The sequence below is a fragment of the Grus americana genome, chromosome 1, assembly GCF_028858705.1.
Source record: "Grus americana isolate bGruAme1 chromosome 1, bGruAme1.mat, whole genome shotgun sequence".
Classification (NCBI taxonomy): domain Eukaryota; kingdom Metazoa; phylum Chordata; class Aves; order Gruiformes; family Gruidae; genus Grus; species Grus americana.
Window position 1 is genome coordinate 75840946 of NC_072852.1, and position 25318 is coordinate 75866263.

The following is a 25318-nucleotide window of genomic DNA, read 5'->3' on the forward strand; positions in this document are numbered from 1 at the left end:
AACATGTCATACAAATGCCGGGCTTGTGCTGATGATGGACATTAGCAGATTCTTCTGAATTCATTGTTATTTGTGAGTATTAGCCTCTCTGAAAATACAGACTTAACTTTGACTCTACACCGTCAGGCTAAGAGTGTACCCTAGTCTTCCAGCTGAGAAAAGGCACTCAAACTCCCCATACTCACTGTCACAGTGGAGTTGGGCCCCATCCTGGTCTCGGGGGGAAACTGAAATACAGCCGCTGGTTGACCTTGGACATCCTGCTTCAAGAGATAATTCCCAATACTTTCCTTTTTTTCAGGGGCACAGTTCAGGATCCTTACAAAATGACCACCTGGATCAACTTCAGCAATTTTCAAGTTTCCAATAGCACTGAAGGAACAGAAGATAATTTGAAAGTATAAAAGTATTGTTTAATTGAAAAAATACATGTATTTATTTATAACAACTATCCTATATGCCAGTAATTAATGGTAAGTAAAGGTACAGGCAGAATATTTACAGCACTGCCATTCTACTTTTTATGCAGTGACTTCCATCTGAAAAAATCCGTGTGCATTAAAATTAGTATACTATATTTCACTTCCACACTCAGGTAGCATCCATTACCATCAGAATTAAAAGATTCTTTGTGGGGCAAAAAGTCATCAGTATACTGTTTGAATTTGGTTTTTTCTAAATCTATATAGGCTACAACCTCTAAGGCCGCCTTGGGTATTTAGCCTAGTATGATTAGTGAGAGCTGTGTAACTGACTCTCTTCCTAAGTTTAGAAAATTCCCCCTGTCCATCAGCATACCTTCCTCCTCCTGCCTCTCATTGTTTTTTCCTTCCTGGAGAAAGACAAATCTTCATTATTAACACTTTATTAGTAACTCAGAGAGACTCCATGCTACAAGACTGAGATTTCATCCCTTCCTTGTTTCAGAATCACAGCAAAATGGGGTCTGTTTTGCATCTGCAGTAAGATAGGGGACTTCTTGTGTGAGCAGGGGAACACTCAATCTCCCTTAAGCACTGGAAAACAAATTTATCATTTGAGTGTTCCTTTAAGTAGCGCACATGTCAAGGGAACACTTTTAAACACTCAGTCTCAGACTGTAATACTCATCATAGGTCTTATTAGACAGGTTGTGAATGAAGTCTAAGAATCATTCAGCTTTTGATGCAGCATCTACTGCGATAAATTTATTTAGCACTGGTGCAGTGTCTTGTCTGTCTTCTGTGTGTGTCATGCTTTTGCCCTTGCCACATTCATCTTGTTCCAGCAAGCTTAAGTCAGAGACCTCTGTGTGTATAGTAAAGGTTGACCCAACAGCCCAGACAGCCTATGTGCTTGCTTAACATAGCCAAATCCTCACGACAGTGTGACAAATACTGCCCACCCACCCCAAATAATTCAGCTGTGTGGTGTAGCAGTGAGTCACGCTTGCTCAAGACAGCCAGGCTGCCTCCAGGCTGCCGCTGGCATTGATAGATTTGGAAGCAGAGCCGTGGGGAACTGCCCCCTCCCTGGCCAGAGAAGACATGCATAGCGAATGTAATACTTGGCTGCCTCTCCTCTGCCTTCCTGAAAACTTTGGGAACTCCAGAGCATTCCTCCTCCCACTAAGTCCTGGTCTATTTGCGTTCACATCAGCAAGGAGAGACCCGCAGACAGCTTACTGGAGATGCAGAGCCTTGGAGGGGCTTTGGCACCACAGCCAGGCTAAGGAGCTCCTCACCTTCAGACTCTCCCTGTCTTCTGGCTGCTTGTTTTCATCTGGCTGCCACAGTCTGGCATGTTTCTCCTTCCTCCCTGCTCATTGGACCACAGTCTAAGCTGGATTGCTGAAATAACACAGTGTAAAAGGTTTTTGGGGGACATTATTTTACCCCGAGCTTTTTTGTCAGTCTCTGCAAGCTGCGGTATCCGTGCAGCTGAAGGGATGGATAGCTGTGCTTAAAAACTTTGCAAACTGCTGATACAGAGAATGATCCTTTGTGATCCCTTGGTTTGTAAGTCATCATTTACACATGCAGATGTAAAATGCTGTGACTCAAATCCACAGTTTCTTTCTACATTGCTACAGTCCCAGAGCTCCAGCAGTGGCCTAGAACTCTACTGGGCTCTAAAGACAGAATGACACCCTGATATTTTTACCCTCTAGAAGGTGTAGAGCCAGTTAAGTCAATGGGAGAAGACTTTTAAACCATACAGAATGCAAATATCTTCCTTATCTCCCATTTCTCTCTATCTGTACAAGGAAAATGAAGAAAAAGTTTTGGGTGCCAAAATGTATCTAGGAGGAGGACAGGAAAAAGCAGATGGGGAAAGAAAACTCCTAAAACAGTCTTAAAAGGTCATTTTCATGATGTAAATTTGTAAACAGCAGAATCCTGGTTGATAATGGAGTAATGATGGTCTAGGATAGTGTGACTTTCCCTCAACAAGACCTCAGGTTGAACCTAGTGAAGCTGGGGAGACTTGGGAATATAAAATGGAGCTGACAGGAGTTTTTGATACAACACACAGGACTGGTAAAGGAGCAAATGATAGGACACAGGAATCTGGTGTTGGAAGCTGCTCTAGCATGAGATGCACAGCTGCCAGCTTGTGTCCAAGGCAATCCACTGCCTCACAGTCATGCTAGCTGAAGGAAAAGGTCATATCCCAAGCTGCAAGGGTTAAACAGCAATGTTAGCTCAACCATGCCTAAGGGTGAAGAAGTCTTGCCTAAGGGCAAGAGCTGTTAGTGATAAACAAGAGTAAGTGGGCTTGATCATCCTTCAATTTCAAATGTTTCTGAATCAATTGGGCACTCTCCTGGGCCAGCTCAGAGAGCACAGTACTTTTGATGGATGTGGGATGGGAATGCATCACCATGCAATTCTCCTTCCAGGTATGAAAATAGACCCTCCTTCTGTCAACAACTCCCAGTACCTAGAAGAGCCTAGGAGGAGCCGTTAGCTCTTGATGATCCTGCTCTGGGTGGGATTTCCAAGGTAACGGCTCTCTGGCATCTCCCTTTGGTTTCTGGGAGAAGTCATTCACCACCCCCCTGACTAAGCCCGGGATTAACAGCAATCTTTATTCTCTGCTGTAAATCCCAGAGTCTTTAAGTGAAGAGGGCCTTTTTTGTTAACACATGTAAATCTAAAAAAAAAAAACCCGCCTTAAGAATCAATGTCAGGTTTTCATTTTTTCTGCACATAGCAAAAGATAGAGAAGTGGAAGAAAAGAACAAAGGAGGAAGAGCAGGCAGATCGACACTCGATACCAGGGACCTTGACTCCTCTCACTACAAAACTTAAGAGCAGGTATAATCCTCCTCACTTTACTTAACAGAGAGAGTGAAGCTATCTCACACACACTCTCTCACACTCTTTCCTGCTGTTTTCCTCAGAGACTTCTATCTTTAGTCAGTCGTCTTTGCTGTATGTTGCTTTAAATTCTAATTGGATAATCATCCAGATTTTGGGGGACCCCGTTGTCAGAGGAATTCCTAGGTATATAGCCCCTATTTGATGAAATTCAGAGCGGCTAAATTAACAAAGGACTGACTAAAGATAAGATTCTTTGTTTGAACTGGAAATCCTGTTTTACCAGCAACTATTATTAAGGAACCCTATAATAAAACATGTATGCTTATACCTTTGTAACTGTGGGATAGGGGCCGTGAGACAGAAACTATAGAATCAGTTTGAGATAATTAGTTTGTAACCAAGGTAATAGGTAATGAAGCTAACTGACCATGGCAATGTACAATGCTGGTATGTTCCATGTACAGTCCCTACCCAACCGGACAATAGGTTCGGAGATATTAATCTTATGAAGTAAGTTGGTATGGACAGGTGCATCCACAGCAAAGATACTGCGCATGCCCGCAAGAAGAGGGTCATCCAGCGGACACGGGTGCGCGACCACTGACGACCACCAGAGACCCCTTGAGGACCACCAACTCAAATCACTGAGCATGCATGATGGGGGGGAGAATATGTAAATGAATTCTAAGAAATTATTATCATAGAACTGCCTTTTCTGAGAAAAACGATGAATATGTATATTTTGATTCTATATAACCTGTGTGTTGGTGATCACCTGGCATGCATGTTGGGTGGAGCTATCCCCCGTGCATCCAGCGCTGCAGTAAAGAATGCCTGCCTTTTAACACTACATTGGTGTTACGAGGTTTATTCCCGGGTTTCGGTGACACCTTTGTGTTCCAGTGTATTATTTTCTGCCAAACAAGACTCTCAATTTATGGATATCATGATCTACGTGTATGTCTCATCAGGAATTTGGACCTTAGCCTGCACACTTCCTACCCTTGACCTTAAAAATCCCAAATGTATAGGCACCATTTGAACTAATTTCCCCAAACCCATTTGGTTTTTGCACTCTCTCTAAGCGTACATGCAGGTCTTAGTCCCATGCCAAAGCCCTACACGTAACAGGAGGGAGGGACCCGGTGGGGAAAGTGAGACCTGCAGGATTTCTCTAAGAACTTGCATAGCCAGCTAGCTGCTGGATGGCAACAGACTTTTGTGAGTTTAAATGAGGGAATAATATCTCTAAGGAGATGTTCACTGAAGGCTTCAAAGCTTTTTTTAGCAAGTTAGTTTACCTTTCAAAATAGTGGACCAGCTCCTGTGAGACAGGAGCTAAAGTGGGTGGGGGAGAGGTTGGTGTGCGCTGATGCTGTAGTTTCTTCTGCTACATGCTAAAATTTTCTGGTGGAACAGAATCCAAAATTTTCTATAAGGTACATAGCACTGCACACTGCAGAGGGGAGAAAAACTGTCAGTGCTCTTGGTAGCATGGGGTGAATCAGCCAAGGACCTATGACCTGCCATTAGGATGCCATTTGAACTGCGCCTCTCTGAGCTAATGGAGATAGCAACAAGGCATTTTAACTATAAAACACACCAAGAATTCAAGTCTTTCCAAGCTCCTAAGTCTTTAAGAAAGGCACAGACTGATACCATTATTACGCTGGGAAAGGCTTACCTCCAGAAGTACAAATCTATTTGTATGCCAACAGATTTAACTATACTAGAGGGATAGGATAGGAAAAGTCTTGGGAGAAGGTTCAGCTCACTCTGCGAACGGCTGAGAAGTGTTGCATACGTAGTAGCTGTATGCTACTCTAGGCCTGAAATGCCATGGTTCAGCTGAGATCCCGAGTGCTTTACGCATCAGGGCTTTAACTTAACTCCATCCTTAGTGCATAGCACATGCACTTAGTACAAAACAGATACTGATGATTTTCAATAGCGTTGCACAAAATTTCAAGTATCAGTGTCTGTTTTGCTTGTTTTCTGCAAAACAGACACACCAAAAATACAGCAGACTTAACACTGCTCAGGTGTGAAAGTCAGGGAAAGGTTTAGGGCGACATTCACATTGAACAGACGCTATGGCTGTCTGAACATCAGTGCCAGGGCATGTGTGACAATACTATCACCCTCCTTGCACACAGCTGATATAGCTAAAAATCCTTATGCAGTGAATCCTGATGCTGCTGAAAATCCCAATGCTGCTGAAAATCCTGATAGCTCAACTCCCATCCATTTCTCAGTATGACATCAATCATATATTAGCAATCTAATTAAACATATAACCTTCAAGGTGCTTTAAGCATGTTCACATATTCTTGAAAGCAAATGGATGTAAATTAAACTCTATTATAAACAATAAACTAAAAATATCCTAGTTGGACAAACTCACATATTTCTACTAAGTTTGTGTATACTTGTCTTGTGGCTTCATGACAAATCAGATCCAGCCATACTACTCATCAATTCTCTATAGAAATATTACTAAATTAGGTGTTCACACCTAAGGTGTACGCTCAGAGGATGTTGTACAATGCAATACCAAATTAAAACATTGGGTATTGTGTACTACAATGTAATTTTGTTTATTTAATGTGTATAACAAGAAAAGGTATAGTTTAAGTTCAAATTGAGTGGAGTAAAGAAAAAAAAGTGCTAGTGTGCTGGCATGGTGGAATACCATAACAGTAATGAATCAAATGAGAATTAAAAGAATTGCTTAATTTATGCATTTAACACATTTAACCACACACAAAGCAAACTGTCATTGCCTTTTACTCTTTATCTTCAACAATTAGCAGAGCTAATGACTTCTTTTGCTTTCTGTATGAGACAAGATATGATTCAATCCCCACTGGAAAACAGTTCACACAATACAAGGAAATGCATAAAGGGGAAGGTGATCCCTTTTATCTCCTAATGTTTATCTAGAGTTATTCTTCTCAAGCCCAGTCAAACAGTATGGCGTATCTCATTATTTGGAAACAGCTTTAGAGCTCTGAACACAACTGGAGCTTTCATGCTGGCTTTCAAAGGTATCTTTTCATGGATCTCCCTATAATGTCCCGAGAACTACACAGATCTCTTTATGGAAACATATGCAAGGAGCGCCATGGGTTTACAAAGACTAAGTCCATGAGAAAAATGCACATAAAGTCGACAGAATTACAAAATGAATGAGAGCAGGGAGACCAGCAGGCATCAAAGATCTGGGAGTCAGGAAAGCATTTGACAAAGTGCCCCTCAAAATATTATCTCCCATTGGCTTAGACATAAATACTGTCACAGGAACCGTCTGAAGGACTGGAAAAAAGGAATAATAATAGACAAGGGGGTTGTGTCTCATGTGTTCCCTATAGGTACAATGGGTAGCTCTCATTTCACAGAGCATCTCCACTTGTGATGTGTGAGGGGGAATAAAACAGCTGGTTAATAAAATATGTAGATAACATTAAGTTGAGAGGAGGGGTAGGGGAACACAAATGAGAGCAAGGGAAATAATACAAAGAGCCCTAGAGAGATTAGAAATATAGGCAGGAAATAAGTGAGATGCAGCTCTTGGGAAATGGTACACTAATTTATCGGGGGGAAATAGCATTCACTGGAGGGAAAAGTATGGAGAGCAATAATGCTGAAAGAAGGCTAGCAGGAAGCCAATGATGCATTTGCAATTTGACAGAACAAAAAAGGCTGTTACAATTTTATGGCACTGCCCTCGTGGAGTAGGGAGCACAGAGTGGAAGATTCCCTTTGTGCAGCTGTGGACAGGGGAAGCTGGAACTACTGATCCTGATGTTCACTTGCACCTGTGCTTGGCTTGACCAGGCTTCACTGACTACAAGAAAATTCCTCTGAGGAGTAAATGCAGGTAAATAGAGTTCTCCCACTTCTAATACAGGCAACGCAGAGTTCATCCACTCCTGACATGCCTGAGGCACCAAACATGCAACCTCATCCATGATGCTTTGTTTTGTTTTAAGTACTACTCTGCTAGAAACTCTGGATTTAGGCTGGCATGAGACCAGAATAAAATGTACTGGGTTCATTTTAGGACATCTCATCACCAGAAAAATATTGACAATTAACAAGGAATTATAGAAGGGTACAAAAATGGTGAGGGATTCAGGGGCTAATTTGTGGGGGAAAAAAAAGTAAAAGAGCTAAAATACTTGTCTTCAACAGATAATCACAGGCACATGTGATACCAGAATGGGTATAGCACGTGGGTGGAAAATCCCAAAAAAGCAAAGGCTTTGTGCAGCTGAACTATCACCAATGAAATATCACTGTAAAAGGAGAAATGTAGGTTGAGGGCTGTGAAAGCAACCTTAGCAATAAGTACGTGTAGGCCTCTCCACTGAACAATGCAGTAGGAAATAGTCTGTAGCAAACACTGGCCACATAGGGGCTCGCCTTAAAATTGGAGTTGTCAACTGCTGTCATTTCTCTGAAGGTGACAGATTCAAGATAAGTGAAACCAGCTGAGGATCTGTTCCCACCCTTAGTATATATGAAGCTAAATTAAAGATGGCAAATGTCTTTTTAGGACAACTAGCTTTTCCAGGAGACAATACTTCATTTTTTAATGGGATTTCTAGGTGGGTGCAAACCACATACAGCCCAGTTCAGCCCTTTGGCTGCCTGTCAATGCCTCAAATGGCTTTGTGTAGCCCACATGGTGGGACCCTCTGAAATCCCCTGCAATATCAGTTCTATTCTTGGATTCAAAATTAGTTAAAGGTAAGGCCAAACCAGCCACGAGGCACCGTGGTTCTGCTCCTTTTATGGATTCCCTTCACAGGGGACGTATCTTTGAATTTGTATTAACAAACATTGAAAGGGGCATGGTGAATGAAGGGTGATTTATCCTTTCTAAGGGTGAAGTCCAATCTGGGGGCAGTTGTCCCTAAAGCAATAAGTGAGATCCTCACATATCAAAGTCTTTATGTTCTCCAATATCCTCCTGGATAATGACTCAGTGTCTTATCAAGGGTTTGCTTGTGTTTCATAGCTCCTCTAAAGGAGATCCTGCAGCAAACGCCATCTCCTCCCTACAAAAATAACCTGAAGGAAAGTCCCAACTGTGCCTGTACCTGGATGCAGCCTTTTGGTAGTCCTCATAAGTAGAATGTGTCCTTCCATGATTCTCCATACCAAGGCTCTGGGCAATCTTCCTTGAGTCAGTAAACAAAGGGCCGAAGCGGTTCTGGCATTGTCCTGACACCATCATTGACAGGCCAAGGTTTCCTGATGGAGCAGAGTTCCAGTTTGATATTTCAATACCATCTTTGGGCTGAGCTGATGAGCAAGCAAAAGACAAAGACACTGAGTTATGCAATATTAACAGAAAGACAAATTATGAGAAACAAATCTCTTTTTTTGGTAACAAAAATGGAACATTTAATTTCCTCTCTGTCTCTAATTGCAAAGCAATGCTTAGCAAACGCTCCTCTCAAAGTGTTAAAACTATGGCTATAAAATAGAGCACAGCTGGTAAACTGAGTATTTTCTTACTGACGTGTAGATTTATTACCTCATTGGAATTACCTTGGGTAATGAAAAAACAATAAATTATGCCATCAGTGGTATAATTGTCATCCTGCAATTTCAGTGCTGTTAGACAGCACAGCATCAGCTGTGAATGGATAATGAATATATAAAGGCTCCCTTCCAATTACAAAATGAAAGTGATAACATCTCCTAATCCCCTTTTTGTTCCCCTTTTCAAATATAAGTGTTCAAGAAGGACAATGCAGGACTCCCGGTCCTGGCAAAGGTAGGGAGAACTGAAGAGAGAGAACATGCCCAGTGAACCCATCTTTCCCCAGGAAAACTTCTCTTATCTCTCACATCAAAGTCTCCCCAACAAACTAAATTCTTGTTAGTGCCTGTTTCTCAAACTATACATTTGAGATTTTCTTCAATATTTTATGTTGAGTATTGTACAAGACTCACTCCACCAGGTGATCTATCTCTAACCACATCTTGTGGAGCAGCCTAAATTTTGGGGCGAAGACGCATTCCCTCGGCTCATCTTAGCTCTGGAATGACTGGAGCACAAATCAGCTTCGCCTGGATGAGTGTCTGGGTCAGACAGCACCACTGCAATGCAGATTAGCTTCACCAGCTCCCTGGGAGTGTTGTCTACAGTGTTACATTTTTCCATATGAGGTTTGGTTTTGGGGGAGGGGTGTTGGGTTTTTGTTGTGTTTTTTTACAAAAAACAAGGTGGTAGAAATTCTGTAGTTCCTTCTCCCTACGTACTTAATCATGGCATGGCAATGGCACAGCACCAGACAGTCTTCCAGCGTCATTTGTAATCCCTTCCCTTGGGGTACCCAGGGAAGCACCGTTCCAGCGCTGGGACAGTGGTGCTGGTTCACCCGTCTGTGTTAAACCAGCAGTTAGTGGCAGGCAAGCCTAATAGCACAGGGGTAATAAGGAGGTGAAACGCTACAGTGCAAGCAGTCTAAAGAGGAAGCCACAGCTGGTGTACAGTTTAACAGAGCGTGACTTTGGTCAAGGATGAACCAGACTAAGAAACGTTAAACGGCATTTGGGGTTTTGGTAGCAGAGAAACAGTACAAGGGGCAACGAGCTCCGTAAACTGAGAACTAGAAACGCTGGGCTTTGTTTTTCTGGGCTGGAGCCGTTGCTAGATCAAACACTGAGAGTGACAGCCAAACTGGCAGCCGCAGGGTGAACAGACTGTGTTGAAGCTGCTTTTCACTGATGTGTCAACAAGCCAGTCTGTTCTGTTCCTGAGATCAGACCTATGGTTGCTTTTGCTGTTGCTAGGATCTGGCATCCTTAAAAGGGACTTTTGGGGAGCCTCTAGGAGGGGCCCTGACACTATTGAAATTCAGTGGGATCGAATGACTAATTCCTTTGTGCTCCTTTGGAAACTACTGTCTAAACCTGTGGTAGCACTCCACAAACACTCAACAGGGAAAAATGCTGTAGGGGAAGCCTCCAGGAGAGCACCTCTTAGGCAGATAAGTCTCCTCTCCTGTGGCTCCCTGAACTCTGGGAAACCCCATCTCCATCAATCATTAAGCTGCCTTAACTAGTTCACCTTAGGGTACCAGCTCTGCCCTATAGGCTCTCCCCTTTTTTTTTTTGTGTGTGTGTGTATGTGTGCCATGTTGCTGTGTCATGCCACAACAAGGGACACTTATACCCCAGAATTCATAGTGGAGAGCTTAGAAAGCTCTCCAAAGAGAGGGGAGGTTCTGAGTTCAAACTCACCATATCCAAATCAGGGCAATGTTTTTAATCACAGTTTTCCACTTAGGGGGCTGGATTAACTTCCAGGCAATGGTGTGGAGGGGAGAAGGGGTCTGTCAGCAAATCCTGCTGTCTAACGTGCTTCACTGTTCACCCATACACATACAGGAACAGGAAAGAAGGACTTGAAGGTTGGTGGCTAGCTCACACTCCAAAGGGTAGAACAGCAGAGGCCCACTGCTTTCCACATATCTACCCCATATCGTATGTATAAACATGCCCAAAGTAGTTTGAAGTGGATCATGAACTAAAGACACAACTGGGAGGACAGACAGACAAATGGAAGCACACACACACAGAGAGGGAGGTCACATCAGCCCCTTTTCCCTAGAAGACCAGGCCATTAAAACATTTTCACAACTTCTTTTTCCTTTCAGACAGCTGTTAATGGCAGGAGGACATGCACTCCTTTCGGACAGCAGACACATTGGGGTCTTTCATTGTTTTCTAATACCTGGGGTGAAATCCATCTTAATTCATCAATACGTTGGAGATGATCAGCATTGCACGTTTGGAAAGAGAATGTCACCCTCTCCCAACCCTGGGGCAGACAAGTGCTGCTAGAATAAGCTGCAGCTGCTCCCTCCCAAGATTTTCATTACAGCATTTCACCAAAGCCAAGTGTTTTGATTTGGTTCAATAGGCAGCAATGAAACATTTCAACTGAAGAATGTCCAAGCATTTTGTTTAGGTCAAATGAAACATCTCGACCTTTCCAAACACGCTGTTCCCCAAGCAGCTGAATTAATGAAGCCTGGTTTCTAATGACTTTTTCCCTTCATTCTGCTTCCCCATCCCCCTGCCCTGGCATCATTTGGGTTCTCTGATGGCTAATAAATGGGAAGGGCATATCAACCTTTTCTTCAATAGGAGCACTAACAGTATCTCTCATGCCTGACTGTCAATTTTTAGAAAACCTGTATGACCTTATCCCTGAGGACACTATCTACATGCCAACCTGGGAGGGAGAAACTGGTCCCTGTATTCAAAAGTTATTAAGGTTAGAAAAAATGGGTGCATGTGCACACAGACCATAGCTAGGCACCACAACAATAAAAAAATCCAGGTTTTTTTTTGTTTACCCCAAAATGTCAGTGTTTTCATTTTTATCGTTGTGCAGGTCTAAACCAAATGCCAAAATATCAGAATTCCCCACTGACCAGAAACTCTAGTCATAACTGTGTTTCAAGAGCTGTGTTGCATCTCCTTTTTCGCAGGATGTTGAGCAAACCCCCTAATATGATTGGCATCGTTGCTCTAGTCTGTGTTGAAAAAACTAAAGAGCATTTAAAGATCTTTGGGGACAAATGTGCTCTGCTTCACTGCAGAGGCATGTAACAGAGATTTGTCCTCCTTCTCTCATAAGCCTCCCTTGCACAGAGCAGCACTCACACAAATCCCCACTGAGCACCAGTTTCTTCTTGGATTTGCCATATTTTTCTCTGGGAACCAAAAAGATCTGGTGGCCAAGTGCAAAGCCTGGGCCTTTGCCCCACTGGCAGCACCCTGCTGCGAGATCGCTGGTGTCACTGCCCTCTGTCTCACAACACAATGCTGGAGAAAATGACATGGGGAGGGAGGCAGAGGGTGCAGAACCTCTGCTGGCATTGGGGCTGTTCTCAGCCCTGGCTGTGATTTAGAAACAATCACAACCCCTGCAACAGGGAAGAGCTGGATGCTCACTGTTCAGCAGCTTATTCTGGGCCAGTCATGGCTCCCAGAACACATAAACACAACTTTCCAGAAACCTCCTCCAGGCATCTACGCACTGCTTGGAGCACAACTGGAGATTTTTCTGCATGGGAAAACTAAGCCTACTATAACATAAGGCATGAAAATAAATGGTTCTTTTTACATATGGAGTCCTTATTGCAGCTATACCAATCGTGAAACACAGATAGCAAACTTAGTCCAGGGAACACAGGCATATCCTCTACCACCTGAGCCTCACCTGCCACTCTCATGTTTGGAGACATGATCAGTCCCAGCCAGAGTGTGGGATGTGAAATGGGATGTCGGCTGCTTCATTCCATTAGTTGAAATATAACCAAAGCCTCCTCTCAAGCTACAGAGTTATATTTTCATACTGTATGCATATGGACAAATAAAGGGCTGTGTTTTTCTGTCCTAAATACAAAGCAGTTGAGTCTCCAGAGGCTTACCTATGGCTCTCCTTTGCAAAGCCTGAGTTAGGCCAGAGGATTGTGCCAGACTGGGTGTCTCTGTGGTCCCTGTGACAGAGGCAGGATGAGATAAACCCATAGAGGACACGTCTGAAGAATATGTTGACCTATCTGCTGTAGAGCTTGGAGTGATGGAGCCTGTGACCAATAGCTCAGAAGACAGCTGGGAGGATGTTGTCTCTGTACTGGATGAAAAAATGACCCTTTAGTAATTTGTCAAGAAAACAATCTTTAAAACCAGATCAAAGCATACACTGGTCTCTTTGCCTGCTAAATACATGACAGCAGGATCTTATATGGGGACAAGTCATATTCATGTTAACCTGGAGAACGATATCCCAACCTCTTCCTCGTTTTAAAGTGGACACAGTCCTAATTGAGCAATACTGCATCACAATACAGCCAAGAAATCTATCTTCAGCCCTGAGCAATATGCTTGTACCATCTAATGTGTCTCCATCCTGGGCTGATTATTTGTCACATCCTACCATCTGGGCAGGTCCATATCTTTGACAAGACCTTTGCGTTCTTGTAGGCTATGTAAGCTGCCAGGTTGTGCTGGCTTTTGACTGAAATCTGTAACTCTGATTCTCTTCTTCATGCTACCATGGGCAGGAGCAGACAAGTTTTGAGCATTTTGAACCTAAGCCAGTTCCCATCTGGAAGCCATCTTGCCAAGTCAGCACAGTACTATGTCCTAACTAAAATACTCATCATAACACAGCTATGCAGGTTTTGGACCAGAGCTGGCTTATATCCATCCTGCTGGGAGCACAGACAGAGGGCTTTGGATTTCTCTGCACTTCTTTTTAACCTAGACATGCTTCTAGGTGCCAAATGTGTGGACTGCTCCCTTAGAAGGATGAGCAGACAGTGGTTCAAGAGGCCTCTGATAATTTGCCAGTGCAGCTAGCCCACAGGACCATAGGGTTTGCAAAGATCTTCCACCATGGTCTTACAAGAATTGCTGAGTTCCTCATATTAAGTCCTTCAGAAAAAAGTCTTTGTCCTTCTCTTGAAGTTAAATAATCACGTTTCATTTTATGTCATTCAGAGGACCTTGCATAATTCCTTACTGCGGCACTGAGAGTTGCTGCTGCAGAGTCAGGACAGCAAGAGAGGTTCAGGGAAGGGAGGAGATGAAGCATGGTGGTGTCCCTCATCCAGCCTTGCCTCATGGGACAGGATGTGGGGGCTCTTCCAATAGCCTAATAAGGGTGTGAGCTGCATGTCTTGTGAGGATAGTATGCTGCCCAAGCAAGAGTTACTGTTCTCTGGAGCATAATTTCTCTGTTCCACTCAAGGCATCAGTCCTTTGCATCACCTCTCTGATGGGCATTGCAACTCCATGAGTCCTATGTGTCCATTGAAAACCTGAAGGCATTTAACTATCAGACACAAGTAAGTTAACTTAAGCACTTTTTTAAGGAATGTATGTGATTAAAGACCATGTGCCTGTAAATGCAGAGGCACCCCCTGCACACAAACAGCAACCGACACTCGCAGGTCTTCCCTTGGATCTACACTATGAAACAGGATAGCAGAAAAAGCATCACAGTTCATATGATACTGACATGTATAGGACTTTTTTAATTAGCAAACTCAAAGGTTAGCAGCATCTCTTGAAAACCTCACAGAAAGAAAAAGTGTGTGTGTATTCACCCTTGTAAATGTTCCCAAGAACACTATTTTTGGTCATGGCAACACAGCTGAGGCTGACTGTATACAAGCTGCAACTTTTAGGCCACATTGGCAGGAAAAGAGTTTCCTTCCCAAGCATCTGACTTTCATCTGGGTGGATACACTTGGTCAGGCTATTTATTTTATGAACTCCATCTGCATGTATGTACCTATGCTTCTCTGCCTGTGTGGGCAGTGTCATGGTTTAACCCCAGCCAGCAACTAAGCACAACACAGCTGCTTACTCACTCCCCCATGGTGGGATGGGGCAGAGAATCAGAAGGGTAAAAGTGAGAAAACTTGTGGGTTGAGATAAAGACAGTTTAATAGGTAAAGCAAAAGTTGCACATGCAAGCAAAGCAAAACAAGGAATTCATTCACCACTTCCCATGGGCAGGCAGGTGTTCAGCCATCCCCAGGAAAGCAGGGCTCCATCATGGGTAACAGTTACTGGGGAAGACAAATGCCATAACTCCAAACGTCCCCCCCTTCCTTCTTCTTCCCCCAGCTTTATATGCTGAGCATGATGTCATATGGTATGGGACATCCCTTTGGTCAGTTGGGGTCAGCTGTCCTGGCTGTGTCCCCTCCCAACTCTTTGTGCACCCCCAGCCTCCTCGCTGGTGGGGTGGGGTGAGGAGCAGAAAAGGCCTCAACTCTGTGTAAGCACTGCTCAGCAGGAACAAAAACATCTCTGAATTACCAACACTGTTTCCAGCACAAATCCAAACCATAGCCCCATACTAACTACTGTGAAGAAAATTAACTCTATCCCAGCCAAAACCAGCACAGGTGGGTAGGGCTGAGTTTCTGCTGTGTGTTGAAGAATTTAAAAATTAATTACCTCCTGCTTCCAGCTACGGTGGTACAAGTCCAGAGCAATTTCAATAACTTCAGTGAAATTACTGTGGATTTATACAGGTGTCAGTGAGAACACCGCTGAGCCCAGAGCAAAGCTCTTCTAAGCATCAGCTCGTAGAAAACATCCACAGAGACTGGCAACCTGATTCTAATACCGAACAAAAACCCTGCTTGTGTAAGGGCTGTCATCCACAAGCATTGTGCATTAAGCTATATTGCGAATTCTAAAATACAGACAAATTTGTTGCAGTCTTCATACTGGACAGAACAAGAGGATGTTAAAATCTCCACCCACCCCATTGCTTAGAGTACAAAGCTCAATGCCTGCACTACGTGTTGTGATTAAACACAGGAGTGGACCAAAGTCTCCCTGTGTTAGAGGCGGCAGCTAATGACAGCAGTAGTACTGGGGATGACACATCACAACCAAAACCACTCAAATTTGTTTTCTACATAAATCTCTGCAGGTTCCAGTCAGAAAGGCAAAGATGAGCCTGCGCTGATTAAAGAGGCTGGGGAGCTCTTTAGTTTATCAACTAGCAAATGGCTCCAGCAGACAGAAAAGCATAAGCTTTATGGCTTGCTTTATATAATACATAAATTATATTTATGTTATGTTAATTATATTGTTATGCTATATTACATTATATTATATTGTCATGCTATATTACATTATGTTATAGTCTTTTTTATTTTATGATTTTATGTGTGTACACATACAGATACTTATATAGATATATGCCTGTGAACAAATAAATGGTCAGCAAGATTCAGCAGGCCACACACTGCTGCATGAAATCAACGAGTTACGTCAGTGTAAAACACCATTTGTGACAGGGAAATCAGATCACAGAAGCAGGTTTCTATTTGAGAATTTGCTCCTTGCTTCTTTAGACTTTCTAATCAAAAGAGCTCAGATGGGCCTATGTTTACTGATGGATATGCAGCCCTTACATTTTCCTTCAAGTTATCTGTTCCTTCAACAGGACCTTTAATTTTGTGGGTTTGACACCACAGCTGGTTGGTGAATCCCTTTCCCAAGAGTCTGCAGATCTCAAGATCTATAGTTTGCAGATCTCAAGAACACACAGTTTCGAACTGCAGGGAGTAGCAAGAGAACTGCACAAGTGAAACTTAAGTCTACTCCAGGAACCCGCACCACAGTTCAGCTACTGACTGCTGGGTGGAACCTAAGTAAACAGTTCTTGTTAAGAGGATAGAGAAAGCAGAATGAAAATTGGCATGGTCATTTCAGTAATTTCTCTCACAACTGTTCTGCCTTTTTCAGACACAGCCCTTCCATCAGGTGCTTGTGGCTGCCTTGCTTTGCTCTAAGAGAAGGAAGCAGTTGTCTTTAGTGTTATATGTGCAGGGAACAAAATAAAGTGATAAGGACCTGGGTTAGGAGGTTGGGTATGAGCTTGAGCAGTGCCAGGTGACGGTTCCCACTCTCAGAGTCTACTTGGAGAGGTAAAGGGCTCCTTGAGTTCAGTCAGGAGTAGCTCAAACAGAGATGGGGTGAGGTTGGGTTGGCAAGTCTACATAGGCTGCTTTGCCTTGGGTGAGTCTCCACGCCTCCCAAAGAAAGGATTTCTGGTAATTCAGCATGCAGTGGACTGGAATTTGGCTTGGAAGAATAGAAGGAAGGAAGGAAGAATAGAAGGAAGAAGCTAAGAGGGCTGGCTGGGGCCTTCTGGGCTTTACAAAACTACTTCCCCCAAAGGGAACAGGTATTAACAAAGGTCCCGCAAAGCGGAGCCTGCTTAACTGAGTGGGGAAGGGAAACAGAGCATGGCAAAGATTAAGAGTGAGAGTACACATAGTGCTGGACTTGGGCAAGTTGGAAGCCTGCGAAAATGGGATCCAATGCAAGCTCTACCACGTAGGCTCATGGGTACTTCTGAAATAAACACAAACAAAATAGCCAATAGCATGTGTACACCATGCTCTGCTCAGGGAGTTCAGACAGGGTAATAACGGGGCTCTCCAGAAAGGAAGAACTAGTAGGAACTTGGGAGGCAAAACTGTATCTAGCACTTGTGGGTTTTCAGTGGCTTTTTGAACAACATGACAAGGAAACACTGCTATATTCTTTCAGTGATGCCTTTACAAACCTGATATTCTTTTTCCTGAGGTAAAGGACTAATTAGTTGTGAGGGGTGGTGGCACAGGCCTTTCTCATTCTACTCTAAAGCTCAAAAAATCTGGGGTGTCACTATTCAAATATAGTTTTAAGAGAGATGTACAACAAAACAGGAAATAGGGTAAGCAGTGATTTTTTTTCAGTTAACTCTCCCACCTGTTTCCTCCTCCAGGCACATATCTGGGTGACTTGATTTCACTTTCCAGGAAGACATTATTCTCATGAACCTCCATCAGTGCTTCCTTCTTAGCAAGATCTTGCACATCCTAAGAAAACAATCATACGAAATCAGAGGGAAAATGCTTTTGAAACTTGTGATCGTCACACCAGCTACCTTAACATGGACTTTGGATCTGAAAAACAAAAACTTCATTCATGTTTTGATCATTGTGCCAAAGGATCTTCAAATGTTTTATAAGTGTGGCTACCTATAATATTGATTGTATGAGCCAAACAGGATGGTGTCCCTGTGAATTGCAGTCTTTCAAAAGTGGTTCTACATTCATTAAATCTTAAAGTCCAGCTGTTTGACATTAGTTTCTCAGGTAAGTGTGTGTCTGTACTTGTCATTTAAGTAATGGTAAGATCATTTACAATGAATAGTTACTGTAGTTAAACACAAGGAAGATAAATAGAGCCAATGTTTTGGATCTAAGTTGATTGTACTGGGTAGGAAGGTCTCTCATATATACATACACACAGGAAAGAATTTCCTAAAAATAACCATATAGCAGTGCGCACTTTAAATACAAAACAGAAAAACAGCAACCCCAAATCCTACCAACACAAACTGACCTCTCGGCTGTCAGACAGGAAATAGCTGGAACAACAGACATCTCCACGCATACAACAGTTACGCCATTCTTCTGGAAGTTGCTCCCCACAGGACAGTGGGAGTCAGGAACGCCATCTCAAACACACCCAAACACGCACTGTGTGTTGCACTAAACAACTGGACAGAATGTGCTATAGAATGTATAGACATCACTCAACAAGTTACACGCTGACCACTTCTGAAGAAGGTTAATGCTGCTGCTCTTAGTGGGTAACAACGTAAAGCCAGGCACATGCAATTGCATTGGGAAAAAAAGTTCCTTGGGCTCCTGGGAAATTACTGCTCTGCATTACCGAGCAGGGAGAGCAGCATGAGGCAGTCTCTGCACAGCACATAGAATCATAGAGTCATTTAGGTTGGAAAAGACCCTTAAGACCATCAAGCCCAACCATAAGCATATAACCCTCCTGACACAGTGCAGGTCAGGAAGCCATTTACCTCTCCTCAGGCAGGGCCAATAAATCCCAGGGTCAGCTGGGACGATGGGCAATGAGCGTCTATCCAAAAAATACACCACGGAGCTTTGCCATGGACAGGACTCTGGAAGCCACAACAACCATTACCCCAAATTATCATCTGACGTGCAGGAATAATTTGCTCACCAAGTGTTTTGACTTTCTTTAGTGTCTGTATAGAAGGCAATAGTCTCATAATCTGCAAGTAAATTGAGCTACTTCTTAGCTCGAGTAGGGCAGACAGGTCAGCGCCCCATTGCTGAGCATCACACTTCCAGTGTCATCATTTTTCTTTTCCATGAGAAAAACTTCCAAAATGTTATTACAGTGACATCCCAGATGATTTGTGCAATCAGTAACATGAACTATAGTTTCAAACATTAAGAGACTCCATATTAATTATGTACACATAGTACATGGTGGTTGAAACATTTCTGGAAAACAAATCTTAAATCAGACTTGTTTGTATAGCCCCAGGAGATCTCATCCTTCTCCAGAATAAATGAGTAGGTCTAATGACATCTATTTGGTTTGATCGCTGCCAGATCAGTACGTCTGATCTAAATTTGGGAGCACGAGCTCTGCAATATAAATATTTTGAAAAAAAGAACAACCATCTCAATGCTAAAATAATATAACTTTGGTCTGGGTTGAGAGACTAATAAAGGAAATTTTGCAACATAAAGTCCAATAGTGCCACAATACACTTATAAACAGAACTAGTCTGGGTTAAAAGACTTATCCCAAATGCTAAACAAATACTTCTTCACATATAAACAGGGACAAGAAATAAATGTAGGGAGTCACGATTTCCACTTCAAGGAAAAATGATCTAGCTAGCTAATGTAAAGAAAGCGTTGCCTTTGCTCTGATTGGCACGATGCCATTTATGACCTCATTTTAAAAAAAAATTTAAAAATATAGACTATTGTTCATACGTTTCTGAGTCATGGAGATAAACCAAATGAAGTTAACTGGGGTAGCCTTTAGAAGAGCCAAACCCAAGCACGTCTCCAGCTTTTCCTTCCCCAGAGATCTTCCTGATGCTCCTGAAAAACGGAAGTGGGGTTTTTTTGCATGTCTGCAAAGGCCCAGCTGAAACGCTGCTGCTGCTGCTGGGCCAACCCCCTCTCCCTGCGGGAGGAGCGGTTCGGGGCCAGAGCTGGCTCGCTGCTCTCGTTCAGACAAGCAAGCCCTCTTGACAGCCGTCTCTGCTGCAGGGACCTGGAGGAGTTTCCAGCCTGCCTGCTCCACTGCCTGCCAGACTTCTCCTTGCACGTGCTTACTCATTTGCTTGACCAGCGAGACACGTTTCCGTTTGGGTTTAAAAGTGCTGCACAGAGGAAATGAAGGAATTTGTTTAGAAGAGCATGCCCTACTCCATCTGTGTGGCCGCTGCACATTTTGTGGGAACAATGGCAGAACTGGAAACATGGGTGCCACCGAGCCTTGAGTGGTTGGAGGAAACTCCCAGTTTCGGGAAAACTGCTGTCCCTGTCACCTGGCTGCAGCTGAATACCAGAACAGAGAGATGATACCAGACTGGTGCCGCTGCTCAGCGACTTCCAGTTCAGCCCATGCCTCCACCGCTTCTTAGCCGAAGGGTGAGCAAAGCTGCACCCCCCTTGAGCCACACCACTCACACACGACAGTCGGGAAGCCAGCGAAGATGCCTTACCAACCACTCCTGCACAGATGGGAAAGTGACCTTTGGCTGCTGCACCACCCCAGTGCCACCACCCTGCAAGGACTGTCCCCAGGCTCCAGGGGAATGTGCCACTGACAGCAGCGCTGGGGAATAAAGAAATCCTTAAGCCTGCCTATCTTTCCCTTCCTCCTCCGGACCTGGACTGGGGACTCCACAGCAATATTCACGGGTCAGGGCAGTTTCCCTGTTAATAAAAGGTGCCCTCAAAATCAAACTCAAAGCTTTTGATTTCTTCATTCTACATTGCAAACTAACAAAGGGGACAATAGTAATTAACCCTGCACCCTAAATGTTAATTACAAAGATGTAGGTCTGATAGTAAAAAGTTCATTTCTAGTGAACTTTAATTAACCTCAAAGCCTAGTTTTATTTTACTTTAAGACTTATTACTAGACAACAGAAAAATTTCAGATATTTAGATTTGAAACACAAATGTAATCTAAGGACAGATGAGCTACAGGTAAAGGAGTCATCTATTTTACACAAAAATATTTTGCTTGAATACACAGTTATCTCATTTTACTGAGTATTTTTGAGTTGTTATTATTATTTACTAATTCTGCTAATACTTTATTACATATAGGACAGCTCTTGGGAGCATCATACATGACCAGACTATTGTAAATATATTTAAATCCCATGTATATGCCTTCACCTAGGGGGCAGCTCAGGTTAATCAAATGCTGATTGAGTGTTCAGTTTGGCTGAACACTCCAGACTGGTCTACATTCATCACTGCCAGGGCAAAAATTCATCTCGCTCTCACTAGTTGTTTCCTAATCAGTTGACTGTTCAATTCACTTGATTGCTCCCTCTGACCATCCTATGGCTGGCTGCTTCCTTTGCCTCCCAAGCACACTAATTGACCTCTTAGTCAAAAATATTCCAGGTTTCAGTGCTCTGCTCACAGCTAATTGCACCCTAACAGATAATTTTGGCTGAGCATTCAATGTGTATTTCCAATATAGGCACTGAGAACAGTGTCTTAGGAGGCATTTTAATTAGAGTATTAGTGGAAGTAATCTGTATGAAGGCACCGCATGTGGTCACCTGATCACACACTAGCTGGCCAGACAGGCACAGCAATTAACTTATGGGTCTATCCAAGAGTTTGGGCAGGGGGTGCAATTCGGTCCATGTAAGTAATCTCAGTAGCTCAAATAGCACCTTATCAACCCAGTTCTGTCCTGTCCTGTGCCAAACTAGCATCCATTCACAGAAAATTGTTGACCTCTCAAGTCAGCTCTCCCAGTTACCAAAATTAGGATCTGTTAGAAGAACTCCACCATGTTGCCCATGGCTGGTGGAGAGAAGTTAACTCCAGCACCTCAGCTGACCACTGCTGCGTGACGTTCACACAGGGACACATGCTCTTCAGAAATGCCATCTAAAATGAGAGCTATTAGGAGCCAGTGAGATCTGGATTAGCCTATAATTTAAAAGTAGGGTGTCAAGTAGTCGCTCGGTTCTCATTAAACATTAAAATAATATTGTGTGTACAATTAGCACAAACAGCAGAGAGCAATTTGAATAGTGCTTGGAAACTTATCTTTGTCAAGAAAAGTATGTGTTGTCAGAAGACAGGAATTAATTTGGAAAAGTGCATTCTAGTCAACACTTTGTTGCCATTATGTGCTGCTGGAGTAAATTAAGCACCATATCAAGTTTACTTGAGATTGTTAAAGGCTTGCTTGCTACCACAAAATTAGTTTCTTAAGACTAGCCATCTCTGAAAAATTCAGCATGTAAAACCAGCAAGCAGTTTACTTACTGAAAAAAATGTAATGTCATCTACATTTAGAGATTTATCTAGGTTTTTGTTATAGATCTATTTTTAAAGGCATATGGTTCTGCATATACGATCTTATTCCAGATGACTCTCCAGATCTGTGAAGCACATCAGTCTATGTGTTTAGGAAGTATGAAAACTCAAACTCTGAAAAGTATGATTTCTGCGGAGCTTTCCCAAGAGATCGCCTTGTACTATTCTGCACCTAGTGTAAGCCCAGAGACTCCACCTGCATACTCAAAGATGGAGCTACCCTGCACTGCAATGCCTTCCCTGGGGCAGGCAGCCCTGCGCAAGAAGAGTCAACGTCTCTCTGCGAATTCAAGGAAACACAACAGAGGGCTGAAAAGGATCTGTGCTGTGCATACTTCTGCAAATGCAAAGGTTTGGGCCCTTGGGTTCGCTAGATAAGATTGATATAAACTTCAACTTGTCTGCGGGGTCCCTTCATCAGCTATAAACGGGGCTCTGTACTCCCTGACAAATGGGACTTCAAATCCTCAGCAAGGATCCTTTGTTTCTATAGCTCTTGCATGAAACGCAATGGTAATTCTGCAGGGGCTTGAGTTACATTTAAAAAATGACGCTTTTGTTGATTCTTATATTAGGGCAGAGGCAAAGCTTGGTGGGGCTGCCAGTTTGAAGGGAGATGCGACAGCAATACTGTACCAGCGTGTGTCATTCTGTGCGTGCCCTTTTGGGAAACATTTGCAAGGAAAAGCAGCATCTGATACCTTCATTCTGACTGAGCTATTAAATTTTACAGCAGTGAGCTTTCAGTGACATTCCCTAATACCCAGCAATCAAGGTTTAGATACAAAACCGATTTCTAACAAAGAATGATATTTTGGTTCGGTATATTTCTTCTTTTCTTAGTTTTCATATAATCATTACATTAATATCAGTAATAATAATAACAGTAATATTCTGACAATATACCTTCACTCCACAGAGTTTGAAGGGACAGCAGAGGGCATATGTGGTCTTACTACCAAGAAATACTTATTTGATAGAGCAAGTTTTCAGAAGTATAAACTTTGGCATCTTCTTCTGTGATATTAAGCATTGGGAGAAAAGAGCTATTCTTGTCTGCATAATTATAACTTGGCAATAATGTTGGGGCTGCCTTTAAAGGTGCTATTAGAAACTGAACAGACAAACCAGCTTTATGAAACCATTTGTCAAAAGGAGATCAAAAGCAATATATTAATTTGAAGCCTCGTCATCATGAGACAATTTAAAAGCCAGCTAACAACCCTCAGTGACACCTCATCTCATCTAACACGAGGTCCTGTGCTCAGGCAGGGGCTTTGCCCCAGGATGCAGGGTATTCAGCTGAAGGAGATGGATGAGAGCCTCAACACCCACTGAGAACAGCCACATTTATGGCTGATGAAGTCTTAGGCTCCGAGAGCAGAACTTGGGTCAAGAAACACATATCTTTAAAGCTTGCCACTGGTGCAGGTATCTTCAGAGAGAGGCTGTAGCACCCCAGTATTTCGGGCATGCCTTGTCCCATTTCCAGACTGCCATCATTTAGACCTGTGAAATGCTTTAGACTCAGATGCTTTGCTAAGCTGAGAACTTAAGCACAAGGGAAAGGGACCAGCCAGGCTTGAGTGGGGAAAAGTATTTGGAACTGAAATAATATCTTAACATATTATTTTTTCTTTTCTTTCTAATTCCAATGGGTTTTCTCATCAGGAAAGTGCTGTAGGATTATCTTCAGGATCCAGTGTACAAGTGGAAGTAGTGGCAGCTTTGAGAGCATGTTTATCATGCAGTGTCTGTATTTATCCAGCGCTCTGGGTGGATGTGCAGGTCCTGTTGAGCACCGTGTTGCTATGGCTACTCCCGTAGCATTACCTGAGCCCGCTGTACGCAAAAGACAGCCCAGGAGATGTCTACGTGAACCACAGTCAGTGCAGTTAATGCAAGGCAGACCTGCTCTGAGTCATGATCAAATGGCAACTGAAAACACTCCTTGGGAGGGTTATGGTCTGGGATTTGCAGTCCTGTAAGCACCTCCTGAGAGAAAAATGCTGCAAGATTTGGTTTGCTTGTCTTCCAGTTCGATTTCAGGCAGTACAAATATCCAGCTCCGGGTTGAATGCAGCATGCCATGCTGGGGGAGACAACAATAATGTACCAGGAGGATCATTAACAACGCTGCTCAGGTGCACATGTGGTTGCATGTGCGTTTTCTGCTATTCACACTTTTTTTTTAACTTCTGTGTTTTAGAGTTGGCTTACTATGACCATGCACTGCCTGACCTGTTTTGTTTTCAGTTCTCCCTAGGCATTCAAAAATTAAAACAATAGTTTTAGATCTGAAACCTATAAAGCTTGAAGTCGGAGTGAAAACACTATTTTCAGATTGTGAAAACACTACTTCAGTACTCAGGTTGGCAGCACAAATGTGGTCACATGCAGATATCTGAGTAGAAGCAAGAGTGAAACTCCAAGACATTTTGGTTTTCTGTTTTTAAGTATTCCAGAGCACAAAGGTAATACTTAAAACTCAGAGGGCAAAAAGGGGTTTTTCATCACAACAGCAAAATGTACTATTTAAGTCCAAACTTTAAAACCTCTTCTGTAGACTATTTCTGCCTCCCTCAAGCAGGTTCCTTCACTTCAGCGCTACTTCTCAGAAGCAAGGAGTAAAAATTGGCTGGGCATTTGGAGTGATGCTTGCTTCATGATCCAAACCATCTTTTATGCATCATTTTGTCGTGAGGAAAGAACTTCATGTTGCTACATAGTTTTGAGTGTATTATGACCTTGGAGAGGCAAGAATGACCTCAGGACCCACAGCTTGCAGACTGACTAAGAGCCGGGACTGAAAACAAGACAGCTGATATCACTTGAGTTTCCTGTTGCAACATCAGCACAAATTACCTTATGGTTAAGCTCACATCTCAGGAAGGACGGAAAAGCTATTTTTCAGAACAAAACCCAATTTTAAAAAATATTATTAAAAGGTGATATGCAGATAAAGCCATTACATAAAGAAGTCATTGAAATATATATATACACAAAAATAAATAAATGGGAAAGCTA

At 42.9% G+C, this 25318-nt stretch overlaps 1 protein-coding gene across 4 annotated transcripts in view; it reads right to left on the reverse strand.

Moving 5' to 3' along the window:
- LMNTD1 (lamin tail domain containing 1) overlaps positions 1–25318 on the reverse strand; it is a 208650-nt gene that overhangs the window by 36049 nt on the left and 147283 nt on the right. For 3 of the 4 annotated variants that reach the window (XM_054843525.1, XM_054843534.1, XM_054843552.1), the window contains exons 3-6: positions 17628–17737; positions 12767–12972; positions 8411–8615; positions 186–372 (exon numbers count right to left, since the gene is read on the reverse strand). In XM_054843525.1, coding sequence (XP_054699500.1) covers positions 186–372; positions 8411–8615; positions 12767–12972; positions 17628–17737 — 708 coding nt within the window. Of the gene's footprint in view, positions 1–185; positions 373–8410; positions 8616–12766; positions 12973–17627; positions 17739–25318 lie in introns of those variants that run through there. The other variant, XM_054843544.1, reaches the window with a different exon arrangement.